Consider the following 17741-nt stretch of genomic DNA (forward strand, 5'->3'; position numbering starts at 1 on the left):
CATAAAATGCGACCAGTTTGTCAAACAACAACCTAAACTTGAAGACCAGAATGAAAGTAGTAGAAACATATGTTATAAGTACCCTTTTATACGGTTGTGAAACGTGGACACTTGACAAAGAATGTACGAGGAGGTTAGAGGCATTTGAGATGTGGGTGTATAGAAGAATGTTGAGGCAGACAGGTATACGAACGAGGAAGTGTTGGAGAATGTGAGAAAGGGAAGAATACTGATCGATAACATCACAAAGAGGCAATTACGCTTTCTGGGACATGTGTGGAGAAGAGACGGAATAGAAAAGTTGGTAACATCTGGGATGATCGAAGGAAAGAGAGCTAGAGGAAGACAAAGAATGACTTATATAAATAACCTAAGAATGGCCAAAGGTGACTTAAAATGCAACACAGATTTCATGCGCACCGCAGAGGATCGTGATTCTTGGAGACAACTGACCAGCAACGTGCTCAAGAGTACAAGCCACCATGGATGATGATGCCTTTAAAATGGATTAAGTCAACATTTTGTCCAAGTCGCCGTTTGTTTGAAATCTGATACGGTGATTTGAGGTCTGGACTGCACCATATCAAGTTCGATGGGAAACATATTTCTTTAAATTCTGTGATTTACAAAAGAAATCTGAATGATAAAAATGCTGGTTGGATCGTAACGAATGTGACGATTCTCCTATGATTGGTAAGGAGAGGGATATACTTTAATCAATGATTTTATAACTTTTTTTTAGTTTTTTGTATGTGTGATGAAGTGAGGACATTTTCCAGTTTCCAAAGTTGGAAAGAGAATTATTCTTTGTGATGTTGGAAAAACACCAATCTTGGGTAGCCAGCCTCTATTTTTGTTTTGTTGTTACCCTGTTTTGGATCCTTTTCAATGTGTACTTTTATTTTTGGAGGATGAATTTTTTTTTCCTCAAGAATTTTTTAAAAATGATTTAGTTTTGTGATCGGTCTGGATGAGACTTTAGACTGTTCTCAGATTGACCACGTATATCAGTCTGGATGAGACTTTAGACTATTCTCAGATTGACCACGTATATCAGTCTGGATGAGACTTTAGACTATTCTCAGATTGACCACGTATATCAGTCTGGATGAGACTTTAGACTATTCTCAGATTGACCACGTATATCAGTCTGGATGAGACTTTAGACTATTCTCAGATTGACCACGTATATCAGTCTGGATGAGACTTTAGACTATTCTCAGATTGACCACGTATATCAGTCTGGATGAGACTTTAGACTATTCTCAGATTGACCACGTATATCAGTCTGGATGAGACTTTAGACTATTCTCAGATTGACCACGTATATCAGTCTGGATGAGACTTTAGACTATTCTCAGATTGACCACGTATATCAGTCTGGATGAGACTTTAGACTATTCTCAGATTGACCACGTATATCAGTCTGGATGAGACTTTAGACTATTCTCAGATTGACCACGTATATCAGTCTGGATGAGACTTTAGACTATTCTCAGATTGACCACGTATATCAGTCTGGATGAGACTTTAGACTATTCTCAGATTGACCACGTATATCAGTCTGGATAAGACTTTAGACTATTCTCAGATTGACCACGTATATCAGTCTGGATGAGACTTTAGACTATTCTCAGATTTTGACCACGTATGAATCAGTGCTGGTGGTTTCCTCACGTATTGGCGTCAATCCGCGATTTTGGAGTCAGAGTTAGGGATTGGATTTCCCTCAATCAATGAATGTACTGGTAGTGTTGACAAGAGATTTGACGTGCGGTGGAATTAACAGGTGTAGTTTCCCACTCTTGTCTTACTCACTTCCTATTTTTTCCGTTGTTATTGAGAGCAGTAATTTTTTTCCAACTCTCTAATGATTGTATATCGTCATCTCTCGTGCTCTAAAATTGGGTTTTAACGCAGTTAAAATTAGGCTTAAAGACAATTGTTCAAAGTTTTCCTCCTTTTTCATTTTTTTGTCACCATCGGCACTGCTGAATAACTGGATAATGTTATTGCTGCTGCTGCTGTTCTCTTTTTAAGACAGTTTTGTCTTCCCTTTTCGATGACATAATCTTTTTATTTTAAAATGATAAAGAGATAGAGAGAAAGAGGAGAGAGAGAGATAGAGAGAGAGAGAGAAAGAGGAGAGAGAGAGAGAGAGAGAGAGAGTGGGGGAGAGAGAGAGAGAGGGAGAGAGAGAGAGAAAGAGGAGAGAGAGAGAGAGAGAGAGAGAGAGAGAGAGAGAGAGAGAGAGAGAGAGAGAGAGAGAGTCATAGTCTTAATCACATTGTCTTTCAATAAGTAGCTTTTGATTCAAATTTTATTTAAAAATTAAAACAACACCCCCCCCCCCCCCAAAAAAAAAAAAACAAAAAAAAACAAAAAATAAAAAACACAGTGAGTATTCACGCTATTAAATATGTGACTGTCTCAGTTCAAAGATGGATGGCAAAATTTGTGCTTTTTCCAGTCACATCAATCTATCACGTTTATCATGAATGAACATCGAACATATTTGTTCAGTTTTTATTGATGTTGAATGAGTTATTTTAATCTTATCCTGACTTCAAATCTCATGAACCTATTGAGATGAATTGATGAAATAAACTGCAAAATGTTTTCAGAAAATAATAATTGCTGCATTACAAAACATCGACATCTTTATTTATCCGAACCAACGACCTGCTGACCTCATGTCCATTTGGTCTTGTGGTGTGATGTAGACGCCAGATGTCTTTTGTATTTATCTCACATTGAGTTTTTTGACCATTTTCAAGGTTGGCCAATTTTCCATATATTTGTAGAATTCAGTATGTTAAAAACCCTCAGTCAATCACCTGCTGAACTGAGAAAAGTAAATATATAAGGTCTTTTTTCTGGAGTTCAGCCTTCAGAAAGGGGTCAGTCTCTGTGTTTGTGTAAAAGTTCAGTCAATTATTGCCTTCTGAATTGTCAACGTGCCTTTGGATTGTTTTCCTGGGCCACCACGAAATTCTCTCCATTTGGCAAGACATTTGTCGATAAAGGAAAGAGCTATTCCAGAATCAATGTCAAGCACAAAGCACGTTTGGTTTTCAATGTTAAAATTTCCTATTTATGTGATATTGTGTTGGTTGAACATAAATTGGTGTGCATATTTATTGTGGTAGCTTAAGCAGATTTGTTACATTTTTTATTCTCACCACAAATCAAAGTGCCAAAATAGATTTAAAAATAAGAAGAGTTTGATTTGTTGATGATTGGTTGTTTGTTTGTTTTTTTATAAAAGTCGTTGCGTGAAATAATGAATTTGAATGTGTTTTGTTATTAAATTGTTGCTGATGTTATTATTATTGTTGTTATCATCATCATCATTTCATTATTATGATGATTATTATTATTATGATGATGATGCTGATGATGATGATGATTATTATTATTATTATTATTATTATTATTATTATTATTATTATTATTATTATTATTATTATTATTATTAGTAATACTGCTATTGTTATAAAAATGTTATAATGGGCATCTGGGTGGGGATCCTGACCTCCCATAGCGGGCAGGGAGGTACATACTGTGTCTTCTATCCCCTTATATCTGTTATCCAACATGCTTTCTGTCTTTGTCTCGGAATGAGATTACTTGGTTTTGTCCTGGCCCTGGCCGGAATCCTAGCTGGGAGGGAAACAGTCAAATGCATAGTTATTGTTTTGGGAGATGATATTTTTTTCCTTGTAAAACATCTCTCTGTTATGTATTAATATTTTTATTTCTAATGTATAATGTAAGCATTTGAGTGTGTTCCTCTTTGTTGGATTTTGTGCTTGTGTCTGGATGAGACTTATAGGTGATCTCAAACTAAGTACATTGGTGGTATGCCCTTGGAATCTACATCTGATCCCTATTTGTTCTCAGTTCCCCTTTGTCTTACTTTTTCTTGGGTGCTTTAATTGTAATTCTAGAACTTTTTACTATACCATTTTCTTCCTTTTTACTGGCGCTGATATAACCTAAATGTGTTGCAAGCGCCGTAAAACCCTTAAAAACAAACAGAACATTATAATGGGCATTATTAAAGACAAAACGATATTATTATTATTATTATTATTATTATTATTATTATTATTATTATTATTATTATTATTATTATTATTATTATTATTATTATTGTTTTATTATTTTTCAAAATGGATTTAAAAAGAAAAATAATTGATTTATTTCAAACCTGAGAAACGCACGCAAATAATAAATCTAAAACATCTAAACCATTCTCCATCTTACACAAGTGATTTGTCCACCTGCTGTGTCATTGTGAATCTGGGTGGCTGGGTGGGGTTCCTGACATCCCATAGTGGGCAGGGAGGTACATACTGTGTCTTCTATCCCCCTGTATCTGGGTGGGGTTCCTGACATCCCATAGTGGGCAGGGAGGTACATACTGTGTCTTCTATCCCCCTATATCTGGGTGGGGTTCCTGACATCCCATAGTGGGCAGGGAGGTACATACTGTGTCTTCTATCCCCCTGTATCTGGGTGGGGTTCCTGACATCCCATAGTGGGCAGGGAGGTACATACTGTGTCTTCTATCCCCCTGTATCTGGGTGGGGTTCCTGACATCCCATAGTGGGCAGGGAGGTACATACTGTGTCTTCTATCCCCCTGTATCTGAGTGGGGTTCCTGACATCCCATAGTGGGCAGGGAGGTACACACTGTGTCTTCTATCCCCCTGTATCTGTTTTCCAACATGCTTTCTGTCTTTGTCTTGGAATGAGATTATTGGTTTTGTCCAGGCATGGCCTGAAACCCTGGTTGGGAGGGAAACAGTCAAATATATAGTTAGAGTTTTGGGAGATGATATTATTTTCCTTGTTAATTCTCCCTCTGCATGCACTGTATTATGTTTTCTTTATATTAATTATGATTTGCAAAACGTTTGAGTGTATTCCTCTTAGTGGGGACCTGTGCTTGTGTCTGGATGAGTCATTTAGGTGATCTCAAACTAAGTACACGGATAGTGTGGTCTTGGAATCTACATCTGTTCCTATTTGAACTAATTCCCCTTTGTCTTACTTTTTCTTTGATGCTTAGGTTGTAATTCTAGAACTTTTTTACTATCCCATTTTCTTCCTTTATACTGGGGCTGAAATGACCTAAATTTGTCGCAAGCACCGTAAAATCCTTGAAAACAAAACAAAACAAACAACCTGAGTTGGGTCTTTTGACCTCCCATGGTGGGCAGGAGGTCACTTCCTGTGTCTTCTATTTCCTTCTATCTGTTTTCTGTCTTTGTCTTTGGAATGAGATATACTTGGTTTTGTCCTTTCCCTTGTCGTAGTCCATGACTGGGAGTCAAACAGTATATGGCCTAATGAGTTTAATGAGTGACCAATGGCCTCGAGCACATGGAAAGCTAATATAGATCATGCCCATTTCCCAGGAAAATTCACACCCACCCGACACAACAACAGATTATTCTTGCTCAAACAAAAAAGTAACGTGCATTCTATAGATAGTTCGAAGATGACGTCACTCAGGCCTTTGTTATTGTTTTTGCCATCCGCGTTTGTGAGTTGTTCTCACTAAACTGTATTAACCAGACTATAAAAGTTCATGGTTACACAGAGTTTGTGTGTTGGTCCGTTATACTTCCGGATGGCAATGTTGTGAACTCATTGGCCAAGCGCATTCTATCTATAGATAGTATGCGCTTGGCTAAGAAGCTCATAACATTGCCATCCGGAAGTATAACACAAAACTTTGTGTAATCTTAAACGTTTATAGTCTGGTTAATACAGTTTAGTGAGAATCACTCACAAACGCGGATGGCAAAATACAATAACAAAGCCTTGAGTGACGTCATCTTCGTTCTATCTATAGAATGTTGTTCAGCAAAATGAGCTCTACAACACAATGTTAAGTATTTATAGCTGTAATCAAAGAATGTCTTTCATTTTTTTTTAATGTACAAAAGAAATCAGACTGAGAAAATTGTTGGTTGCATCTTAACGAATGTGACGATTTTCCTGTTTGGTAAGGAGAGGGTTAACTCACCCAATCCTGGAGATTTTTGCTACTTTTCAAAACTGGAAAAAATGTATTAAAAATAATAATGTACTTAGTTATATTCATCTACCATTAACAAGCAATAACTAAAAACATTAGCTTTGATAATACGCCTATAATTTGTTTCAGAAAAATGTAATAAATAGGCATGGGCTAAAAGTAACCCCGGGTAAACTACGGATATAGTCGGTGTTTGGGTTAAGTGGGGAAACTACGGATATAGTCGGTGTTAGGGTTGAGTGGGGAAACTACGGATATAGTCGGTGTTAGGGTTGAGTGGGGAAACTACGGATATAGTCGGTGTTAGGGTTGAGTGGGGAAACTACGGATATAGTCGGTGTTTGGGTTGAGTGGGGAAACTACGGATATAGTCAGTGTTTGGGTTGAGTGGGGAAACTACGGATATAGTCAGTGTTTGGGTTGAGTGGGGAAACTACGGATATAGTCGGTGTTTGGGTTGAGTGGGGAAACTACGGATATAGTCAGTGTTTGGGTTGAGTGGGGAAACTACGGATATAGTCAGTGTTTGGGTTGAGTGGGGAAACTACGGATATAGTCGGTGTTTGGGTTGAGTGGGGAAACTACGGATATAGTCAGTGTTTGGGTTGAGTGGGGAAACTACGGATATAGTCAGTGTTTGGGTTGAGTGGGGAAACTACGGATATAGTCGGTGTTAGGGTTGAGTGGGGAAACTACGGATATAGTCGGTGTTTGGGTTGAGTGGGGAAACTACGGATATAGTCGGTGTTTGGGTTGAGTGGGGAAACTACGGATATAGTCAGTGTTTGGGTTGAGTGGGGAAACTACGGATATAGTCGGTGTTTGGGTTGAGTGGGGAAACTACGGATATAGTCAGTGTTTGGGTTGAGTGGGGAAACTACGGATATAGTCAGTGTTTGGGTTGAGTGGGGAAACTACGGATATAGTCAGTGTTTGGGTTGAGTGGGGAAACTACGGATATAATCGGTGTTAGGGTTGAGTGGGGAAACTACGGATATAGTCGGTGTTAGGGTTGAGTGGGGAAACTACGGATATAGTCGGTGTTAGGGTTGAGTGGGGAAACTACGGATATAGTCAGTGTTTGGGTTGAGTGGGGAAACTACGGATATAATCGGTGTTTGGGTTGAGTGGGGAAACTACGGATATAGTCAGTGTTTGGGTTGAGTGGGGAAACTACGGATATAGTCAGTGTTTGGGTTGAGTGGGGAAACTACGGATATAGTCGGTGTTAGGGTTGAGTGGGGAAACTACGGATATAGTCGGTGTTAGGGTTGAGTGGAGAAACGACGGATATAGTCGGTGTTAGGGTTGAGTGGGGAAACGACGGATATAGTCGGTGTTTGGATTGAGTGGGGCAACTACGGATATAGTCGGTGTTAGGGTTGAATGGGGAAACTACGGATATAGTCGGTGTTAGGGTTGAGTGGGGAAACTACGGATATAGTCGGTGTTAGGGTTGAGTGGGGAAACGACGGATATAGTCGGTGTTAGGGTTGAGTGGGGAAACTACGGATATAGTCGGTGTTAGGGTTGAATGGGGAAACTACGGATATAGTCGGTGTTTGGGTTGAGTGGGGAAACTACGGATATAGTCGGTGTTAGGGTTGAGTGGGGAAACTACGGATATAGTCGGTGTTAGGGTTGAGTGAGTTAATCAAGCCCAGATATGCAACCGGTTATCAGACCTGGTAACGTGTGAACGTCGGCCCCGAAAGAATCCTTTGACTTGGAGTCAAGCCGTACCCCGTGTTTGAAAGGTTAAATCCCTTATCTCTGTGGATCTTGAATGCATTTACGTTCATTGCTGGGTTTTCATTGCTTTGCCCTTATCGAACGTTCCAATCCCACACAACACACACGTGAATTTTTATTTCTAAATAATTAATCAGCAATGCATTTCTATTTCTATGTTGTTGTTAAATCAGTTTTTCCTCTAAAGCCAAAGGTGGCTAAGAGAGAGAGAGAGAGAGAGAAGCAGAGGGAACGAAATGAGAAAGAGTGTGTGTGTGTGTGTGTGAGAGAGAGAGAGAGAGAGAGAGGGGGAGAGAGAGGAGGAAAGAGAGAAGACATAGAGAAGAGAGAGGGGAGGAGAACGAGAGAGAGAAGGAGAGAGAGAGAGTAGCAGAGGGAGCGAGATGAGAGAGAGAAGGGGGGGGGGAGGAAAGAGAGAAGAGAGAGAGGAGAACGAGAGAGAGAGAGAGAGAGAGAGAGAGAGAGAGAGAGAGAGAGAGAGGAGAACGAGGGATAGAGAGAGAGAGGAGAACGCGAGAGAGAGAGAGAGAGAGAGAGAGAGAGAGGGGGAGAGCACGTGTATGTATGATTAAACAAATTACCAGAATTTAATCAATGCCACGTGACACCAAAATAGACTGCCTCAGATTTGGATAAAACTGGCCATGTTGATTTTGGCTACAAGATTAATTCACCAGTTAAAACTGTAATTTGGTAAAACACGTATTAAAAAATTTGCCCAGAAAACTTGTCCTTCAAATATCGACCCTCATCTTGACAAAAACTCTCAATCAAACCTTGGACTTCGAGAAATCTTCTATAGATAGAATGCGCTTGGCCAAGGAGTTCACAACATTGCCATCCGGAAGTATAACGGACCAACACACAAACTCTGTGTAACCATGAATGTTTATAGTCAGGTTAATACAGTTTAGTGAGAACAACTCACAAACGCGGATGGCAAGAACAATAACAAAGGCCTGAGTGACGTCATCTTCGAACTATCTATATCCCTATATTATTTTCTAACTTCCTTTTGACTTTGTCTTAGAATGGGATTACTTGGTTTCGTCCGTTCCTTCAACCTTGGCTGGGGAGAGAAACAGTCAAATTTATAATTAACTCTATCCTCACCAGCCATTTTCAGGATTTTCCCCAAAACTTCACACCCAACTAACACAAAAATATATTTTATATCACTCAAACACAATAGCAGTAAGTTGTAATGATAAATAATTTCTTAAGCAAAACATGCTCTACAACACACTGTGCTCATTTTCTTTAAATTTTTTTGATGTAGAAGAGAAATTTGAATAAGAAAAATGTTGGTTGTATCGTAACGAATGTGACGATTTTCATATAGTTGGTATGGAGAGGGTTAACGTTTTGGGAGATGATAACTTTTTCAATATAAATCATCTCTCTGTTATGTGTTGTTATATTTGTTGTTTTGAATGTATAATGTAAGCATTTGAGTGTTTCCCCTTTATTGGGATCATATTGTGCTTGTTCTGGATGAGACTTTTAGGTGATCTCAAACTAAGTACAATGATATTATGCTCTTGGAATCTAGAGGTCTATTCTCTATTTTTACCACTCCCGTTTGTCTTACTTTTCTTGTGTGTTTAATTTTATTGTAAATCTAATTATTATTGACTCTCCCATTCTCTTTCATTTTATGATATGACCTAAATTATGTGTCGCAAGCACCGTATAGCCTTTAAAACCAAAACAAACACAAGTATTGAACAACAATGAATATAACAGCTTCAAAAAATAACAAAATACCAAACACGGAACGTTTCGGGATGAAAACCCTTCTTCAGTAAACAACAAAAAACTATAAAGACATAAATTCATGACTAAGTTCCAGATAGACGACAGACGATGTACTGAATTATTTTCGCCAAATTAAAAGATTTGCTGAATGGTGTGATAATAACTATCTAAAACTTAATGTCATCATCATCATCATCATCATCATCATCATCATCATCATCATCATCATCATCATCATCATCATCATCATTGCCTTTTTCACCCTGGGTCAGGGTATAGGCAACAGACAAACAGTTTCCATCCTTCTCTATCATCATCATCATCATTGCCTTTTTCACCCTGGGTCAGGGTATAGGCCACAGACAAACAGTTTCCATCCTTCTCTATCCTGAGCTAACTTTTTTATCTCATTCCAGGTCTTACCACTTCTCTGTATATCAGCTGCTTTAATTCTTCTCCATGTTCCTCGTGGCCTTCCCCTTGATCTTCTGCCCTGAGGGTTCCAGTCCAATACTTTCTTTGTTATAGTGGAGTCATTCTTTCTAAGCGTGTGTCCAATCCACCTCCATCGTCTCGCCGTCGTCGAGTTATTTTCGCGAAATTGAAAGATTTGTTGAATGGTGTGATAAAATCTATCTAGATCTTAATGTAAAGAAAAATAAAGAAAATATATTTGTCTAGAGGAGATGTTATGGCAATAGACACATGAAACTATAATGATTAAAAACGAAAAGATAGACAGGGTAAAGGAGTATAAATACCTCGGTATAATTGGATTCAATAGTCTGATGTCACGTCGCCCAGCAACGGCGGCCATCGTGGTTCTAAACAAAGAAAATCGGTTGTTATTCTTCGTGCTGTCTAGAACTTTTCATATGTCTGTGATCAGAATGTGTAAAAGTCAAAACATGATCAAATTTATGGGTTTTTTTTCCTCTGGATACACTTTTATGCTCGCCGGGGAAATATTTATACCGGTGTCCGCCATTGTTCCGATAGTTTAGAGCCAGTGTTACTAAGTTACCATGCGTCATTAGGAAGGAAGTGACGTTACGACTGTTGAAGAGTATTGTCAATGAAAGATTAGACTGGACAACTCATTCATGTAACTTGCTAAATAAGATGAAGACAAGATTATTCATGATGCGGAGACTGTACTCCATAAATTAATGTTGACAAAACTATTTTATCTTTGTTTTATAAATCTTGCATTTTAAGTCTTTTTTTGTTTCTGCGGCTTGGGGTGGAAATTGTAAAAAAATATGAAGTAATAAAAATAAATAAATAGAATAATAAAGCATGCAAATCGAATGGTAAGAAATGATGGATGGAACAATTTTGAAGATTTTCACAAAGAAATTGCTAATGTTAAGATTAACAAAATTCAAAGAGACGAGTCCCACCCTCTGTACAACGAAATCAAAATAAGCCACAGGAGTAACAGACTAATACACATGAAAACCAAAAGACAATGATATTTTAATTCATTTTTACCATCAGAAATACGAAACTTTGGGATGACTTTTATGACATGATATCATATTCGCCCTAAAATCTATTTATTTATGCATGTTTACATGGTGCTATATTTACATTATTTATTACTCATTTATACATTCAAATACCATGCTTTATTTTTTACTTTTTATCAACACTGTGTTTACAATGTGCAATCCTTCCCAATCTATTTTCAAAATTCTATTTACATTACATATCCATTGCAACTCTATTCTACGTTCATGTCGGAATTTTATAGATAGTATGCGCTTGGCTAAGAAGCTCATAACATTGCCATCCGGAAGTATAACGGACCAACACACAAAACTGTGTGTATCCATAAACGTTCATAGTCAGGTTAATACAGTTCAGTGAGCATTACTCATAAACTCGGATGGCAAAAAACAAAAAAATAACATAGACCTGAGTGACGTCATCTTCGAACTATCTATAGGGAATGAGATTAGCGGAAGAGTAGCGTCCCTTGATTCGACGTCACCCACAGTCTGTGACGTCACCGGCGGAAAACTTATTAGAGAGAGGACGTCATGTTGGTTGTGCGCATGCGTCTCTCGTCCCTATAGCATTGCTAGTACCTGCTGTATGTTTTATGAATATTTTATTATACTTGATGTTTATAAAATTGTTTTAAATTAGCTTCGTATTTTCATCAATTCGTTCATGACGGTGTATAAACCTGTGTAAATATAATGATGAATGATGTGTAACGTTATACGAGTCTTACCGTTGCCATCGTTAACTTATAGATAGTATGCAGATGACGTCACTCAGGCCTTTGTTATTGTTTTTGCCATCCGCGTTTGTGAGTTGTTCTCACTAAACTGTATTAACCAGACTATAAAAGTTCATGGTTACACAGAGTTTGTGTGTTGGTCCGTTATACTTCCGGATGGCAATGTTGTGAACTCCTTGGCCAAGCGCATTCTATCTATAGCCTGACACTGACCAAAAAATGTCGTCAAAATGCCAGTCTTTGGCCACAAAAGAAAACAAATAGTGAGTTGTATTCAATAGGTCAACCACAGAAATCACTTGTTTCCTTGAGTTCAACGACAACTCGTTAAACCTACAGATAGTATGCGCTTGGCTAAGAAGCTCATAACATTGCCATCCGGAAGTATAACGGTCCAACACACAAAACTGTGTGTATCCATGAACTTTTATAGTCAGGTTAATACAGTTCAGTGTGCATTACTCATAAACGCGGATGGCAAAAAACAATAACAAAGACCTGAGTGACGTCATCTTCGAACTATCTATAGCCTGACACAAGAACCCACTAGGACTTATAGTTTGACGTCATTTTTAAGGGTTTTTTTTTGTACCGTCTAGTGAGTTGTCGTTAGTAGAGCTCATGGAAACAAGTGATTCCTTGAACTATTGAATACAACTCACGATTTGTTTTCTTTTGTGGCAAAACACTGGCATTTTGACGTCATTTTTGGACAGTGTCAGGCTGGCTAGAAGTTAACGATGGCGACGCTGACTCTGACCAAAAAATGACTTCGTGAGTTGTATTCAATAGTTCAACCAATGAAATAACTTGTTTCCATGAGCTCGACCAAAGAGTGTGTAGGGTAACATAACAATCGTTACCTACACGCTCTTTGGCTCTACTGACGGCAACTCACTAGGCGCTACACAAACCTAAACAAATGACGGGACAGTGTTTTGGTCCGTTGTACTTCCGGTTGGCAATGTTGTGAGCTTTTTAGCCCAGCGCATACTATCTATAAGGTAACGATAGCGACGGTCCTTGTGTCAGGCTGTAACTGTAAGATAACGATGGCTACGGTCAACCAGGGTAACTAACATTGTGTGATTTAAAAGACATTCGGAGTGAAAGCAAAGAGCGTGTAGGTAACGATTGTTATGTTACCAAGAGCTCTCACTTCCCGCTTTTGGTGAAGCCAAGCATCTTCCGTCTTCTACTCGTATTTTCTTCATTGTATCAGTAAGCCTAGCGCGCATGATACACGCGGAGCACACCCACCTCGCTGTCTCGCCTGGCACGCGACAATAGCATTGCGGTTAAGAGAAGTGAGAGCTCTTGGTAACTACGTTACCCTACACACTCTTTGGGTCAACCAGGGTAACTAACATTGTGTGATTTAAAAGACATTCGGAGTGAAAGGTTTAAAGCAAAAGCTACCGTTATGACAAGTTTTGATGACGTGATGTTTCACTCGTACAAACATCGGGTATCCTAGCAACGCGTAAACAGTGAATGATTAATACATTGATTTCCAAATGGAAAACGAAAACGATTGGAATTTGTGATTTATTCATAACAACTTGTCATATCTTAAAGGAACACGCGCGGGTGGTGGTGGTGGTGGTGGTGGGGGGGGGGGGGCAACAATTAATCGCACTTGATGCTATGCGTTTATTTAAACTCTCCCAACATCCACCAGCCGGTTACAACGTACCGACACACAAAACTATGTGTAACTTTAAACTTTTATAGTCTGATTAATAAAATTTAGTGAGAATTACTCATAAAAGTGTTTGGCAAAAAACAAAAAACAAACAAAAAAAAAAAACATAAACAAAAACAATAACAAAGAGCTGAGTCGACGTGTACATATATGCAGGTCTGACATCCGAACGCAATGATGGGCCTAGTATACCGTTGTTGTCATGGACAATGCTCGTAAAAAATCTGCCTTTACTTCCGGCTCCTAAAATAGTTTTGTCGCCTTATAATTCAATATGTAACCCATTTATTGTTTGTCATCCAAAGAACTGGTTACATACACACTTCTAAAGAGTTTGGAACCGGAAAAATTGACGGTATGACGTCATGATTTCTTTTTCCCATTACTTAAGATGTCTTTAGTCGATGAACTGACCTTCTTCGCCAGAATAATTTGCCCTCGTCAATTTTCTTGAGATTAAGATCTGAACAAGTGTGTATGAAAGGTGACAGTGAAAGCAAGAAAGAAAATACAGGGAAAAAAAACATCAAAAAAAAAAAATAAAATAAAATAAAAAAATAAATGTATAATGGTAGCACGTCTGACCGGTAATCAGAAGGTCTGAGGTTCGATCCCCAGTCGAGGTAGACTGATTTTTTGGGATATTTAAAAAAAAATGTCTTTCTCTTTCTTGCTTTGTCTGACATCTTTCATACAAACTTATTCTGATCTTTATCTTACACCAGTGCCTGCTCCTAAATTTCTTAATTTGATATTTTCCATACATTGTCGGCTGTTGTTGAGCTTAAAATTTCGCTTTATATAGCGCAATATCCACTAAACGTGCTCAAAGCGCATAAAAGGAGTCCTTGTCAACAGCAACAATTAACATGTAGGACGGGACATGACGCCGGTTAGGCGATATTACATTTCTTTCGGACAAAACAACGCTGTTAACGGTCAGGTACTCATTTTACACGTGAGTACGGTGAGAGAATGTGAGTAAAGAATCTTTTCCAAGGACTCAAATATGCGGCGATCAGACAGCGAGTGTCTTACCAACAGCAACAACAACAATAATAATAATAATAATAATAATAATAATAATAATAATGATAATAATAATAATAATAATAATAATAATAATAATAATAATAATAATAATAATAATAAGGGGCTTGGGATGGGCACAGACAACGGACGTTTCTGGTACAAGCCGTTCGTCAGCACATGAATGTTGTCTCAACCTGAAACGTCCATTCCCTCGGTACTGACGAAGGGTTTGTACCCGACCCGAAACGTCCATTGTTTGTATCGTTCCCATCCGAAGCCTTTTCCATTTTCACCTTTTCCGATGGGTCACATAAAGGCGTCTGCCTGAATAGATTTTCCTCCTGACGTCATTCTTAACAATCAAACCTGGAAAGTCACGTGTTTGAAATATTTGGTCAGAAAAATCGTCCTTCAAACATCGATCGATTTGAAAGAACCTCATTTTGGCCAAAAAAAAAAAAAAACAAAAACAAAAACCAAAAAAAAAAAAAAAAGAACAAAAAAATACAAACCCCCCTCCCAAAACCCCCAAAACAAACAAACAACAACAAAAATTAAAAAACAACAACTAAAAAAACAAAATAAAACAACAAAATTCTCAAACCCGGGACTTCACTGTCGTGGTATTGACACAACATAGTCGTGATGTATTGTATCGTAATATAGGGTTGGTTTGAGGGTATTCCCATTACAACACTGATTTGGGCTAGCAGACCTGCAAAGAAGAGTGCACGTTTGTCCTGCGGAATCAAATGTGTATTATGTAAGGCTGAAGCTCACCAAAGTCCCAGGTCTTCGCTTCGTATCGTAGCCATCGTAAAGTTATAGCCTGACACCGTGGCCATCGTAAAGTTATAGCCTGACACCGTGGCCATCGTAAAGTTATCGCCTGACACCGTAGCCACCGTAAAGTTATAGCCTGACACCCTAGCCTTCGTAAAGTTATAGCCTGACACCGTGGCCTTTGTAAAGTTATAGCCTGACACCATGGCCATCATAAAGTTATAGCCTGACACCGTGGCCATCGTAAAGTTATAGCCTGACACCGTGGCCATCATAAAGTTATAGCCTGACACCGTGGCCTTCGTAAAGTTATAGCCTGACACCGTGGCCTTTGTAAAGTTATAGCCTGACACTGTGGCCATCGTAAAGTTATAGCCTGACACCGTGGCCTTTGTAAAGTTATGGCCTGACACCGTAGCCTTTGTAAAGTTATAGCCTGACACCGTAGCCACCGTAAAGTTATAGCCTGACACCGTAGCCACCGTAAAGTTATAGCCTGACACCGTAGCCACCGTAAAGTTATAGCCGGACACCGTAGCCATCTTAAGTTATAGCCTGACACCGTAGCCACCGTAAAGTTATAGTCTGACACCGTAGCCACCGTAAAGTTATAGCCTGACACCGTAGCCACCGTAAAGTTATAGCCTGACACCGTAGCCACCGTAAAGTTATAGCCTGACACCGTAGCCAACGTAAAGTTATAGCCTGACACCGTAGCCACCGTAAAGTTATAGCCTGACGCTGACCAAAAAATGACGTCAAAATGCCAGTCTTTTGCCACAAAAGAAAACAAATCGTGAGTTGTATTCAATAGTTCAACCAATGAAATAACTCGTTTCCATGAGCTCTACTAACGACAACTCACTAGACGCTACACAAACCAAAAAAAAAAAAATGACGCCAAATTGCCAGTCCAAGAGGGTTCTTGTGTCAGGCTATATGTTAAAGATGGCTACGTTCGTACCCAAAAGGTACCGAATTCGATCACCCGCCACTGCCCCGTGTGGCCTTGGGCAAATCAACTCGCCCTAGCTCAATTAATTTGCGGCACTGCACTGCGGCTGGCGCCTGGGTTATTCACCCAGTTTTCCTTTGGGGTATTATACCCTAAAGACAAATTTCTCCTTGGGGATAAATAAAGGGATATATAAAAAACAAACCAAACAATCAAATTCACTTTATTTATTAATTTTTTAATCTTTATTTGAAGGACCATTTTTCTGACCAAATTTTTAAACACTGCACGTGCCATCATTCCAGTTTACGGCAGTAAGCTGGTTAAATATTGCACTGAGATAAAAAAAAAAACGCACTTCGAAATTTCCACTGGAGTCGATAACAAGGCTGCATAATGCATGGGAACATCCTGTCGTTACTTCCCGTATCGATTTTTTAATTAGATTGATAACAATAAATACACACATCGATTATTAAAATATCGTTTGGTTTCGTGTCATTTACTATTACAACCAACTGTTCTAGGTCGTTCTAGTTTTGTCTTCTTAGACTCGGATAATTGACTGTTAAAAACAAAAGAGTGAGCTATTTTTAGCCATGTTTATTGATGTTGTGCGTGCGTCAAAACATTGGCCAGCGGCTATGTCGTGGTCTAGTGGTATGACACTCGCTTTCGGATCGGAAGGTCCTGGGTTCGAGCCTCGCTCGGCGCATAGTTGAGTCCTTGGAAAAGACTCTTTACTCATATTCTCTCATCGTACTCAGGTGTAAAATGAGTACCTGACCGTTAACGGTGTTGTCTCTGTCCGAAAAAAAATTGTTACAGCGCCTAACAGGCGTCGTGTCTCGTTCTACATGTTACATGTTGCTGTTGGTCAGGGACCCGTTGAAAAGCGGTTTGAGCACGTATAATGGATATTGCGCTATATAAAAGCTCACATTAATAATAATAATATAATAAAAACGTGTATTGTATCGTAACAAATGTGACGATTTTCCTATAGATAGCATGCGCTTGGCTAAGAAGCTCATAACATTGCCATCCGGAAGTATAACGGACCAACACACAAATCTGTGTGTATCATGAACGTTTATAGTCGGGTTAATACAGTTCAGTGAGCATTACTCATAAACGCGGATGGCAAAAAACAATAACAAAGACCTGAGTGACGTCATCTTCGAACTATCTATAGATAGTATGCGCTTGGCTAAGAAGCTCATAACATTGCCATCCGGAAGTATAACGGACCAACACACAAAACTGTGTGTATCCATGAACGTTTATAGTCAGGTTAGTACATCAGTGAGCATTACTCATAAACGCGGATGGCAAAAAACAATAACAAAGACCTGAGTGACGTCATCTTCGAACTATCTATAGTTGGTAAGAAGAGGGTTAAAATCAAATCCATCATTGCTTATAGACAGTTCGAAAATGACGTCTCTTAGGT

General features: G+C 38.9%; 1 protein-coding gene across 1 annotated transcript in view; it reads left to right on the top strand.

Moving 5' to 3' along the window:
* Positions 1 to 376: 376 nt before the first annotated feature.
* LOC144957669 (uncharacterized) overlaps positions 377 to 17741 on the top strand; it is a 37701-nt gene continuing 20336 nt past the window's right edge. The window contains exon 1 of the mRNA XM_078889014.1: positions 377 to 470. Within this exon, the coding sequence (XP_078745140.1) occupies positions 377 to 470 (94 nt within the window). The remainder of the gene's footprint in view (positions 471 to 17741) is intronic.

This window comes from Berghia stephanieae, chromosome 12 (genome assembly GCF_034508935.2).
Source record: "Berghia stephanieae isolate SIO BIC M18660-M18661 chromosome 12, UCSD_Bste_1.3, whole genome shotgun sequence".
In the NCBI taxonomy this organism is placed as follows: Eukaryota; Metazoa; Mollusca; class Gastropoda; order Nudibranchia; family Aeolidiidae; genus Berghia; species Berghia stephanieae.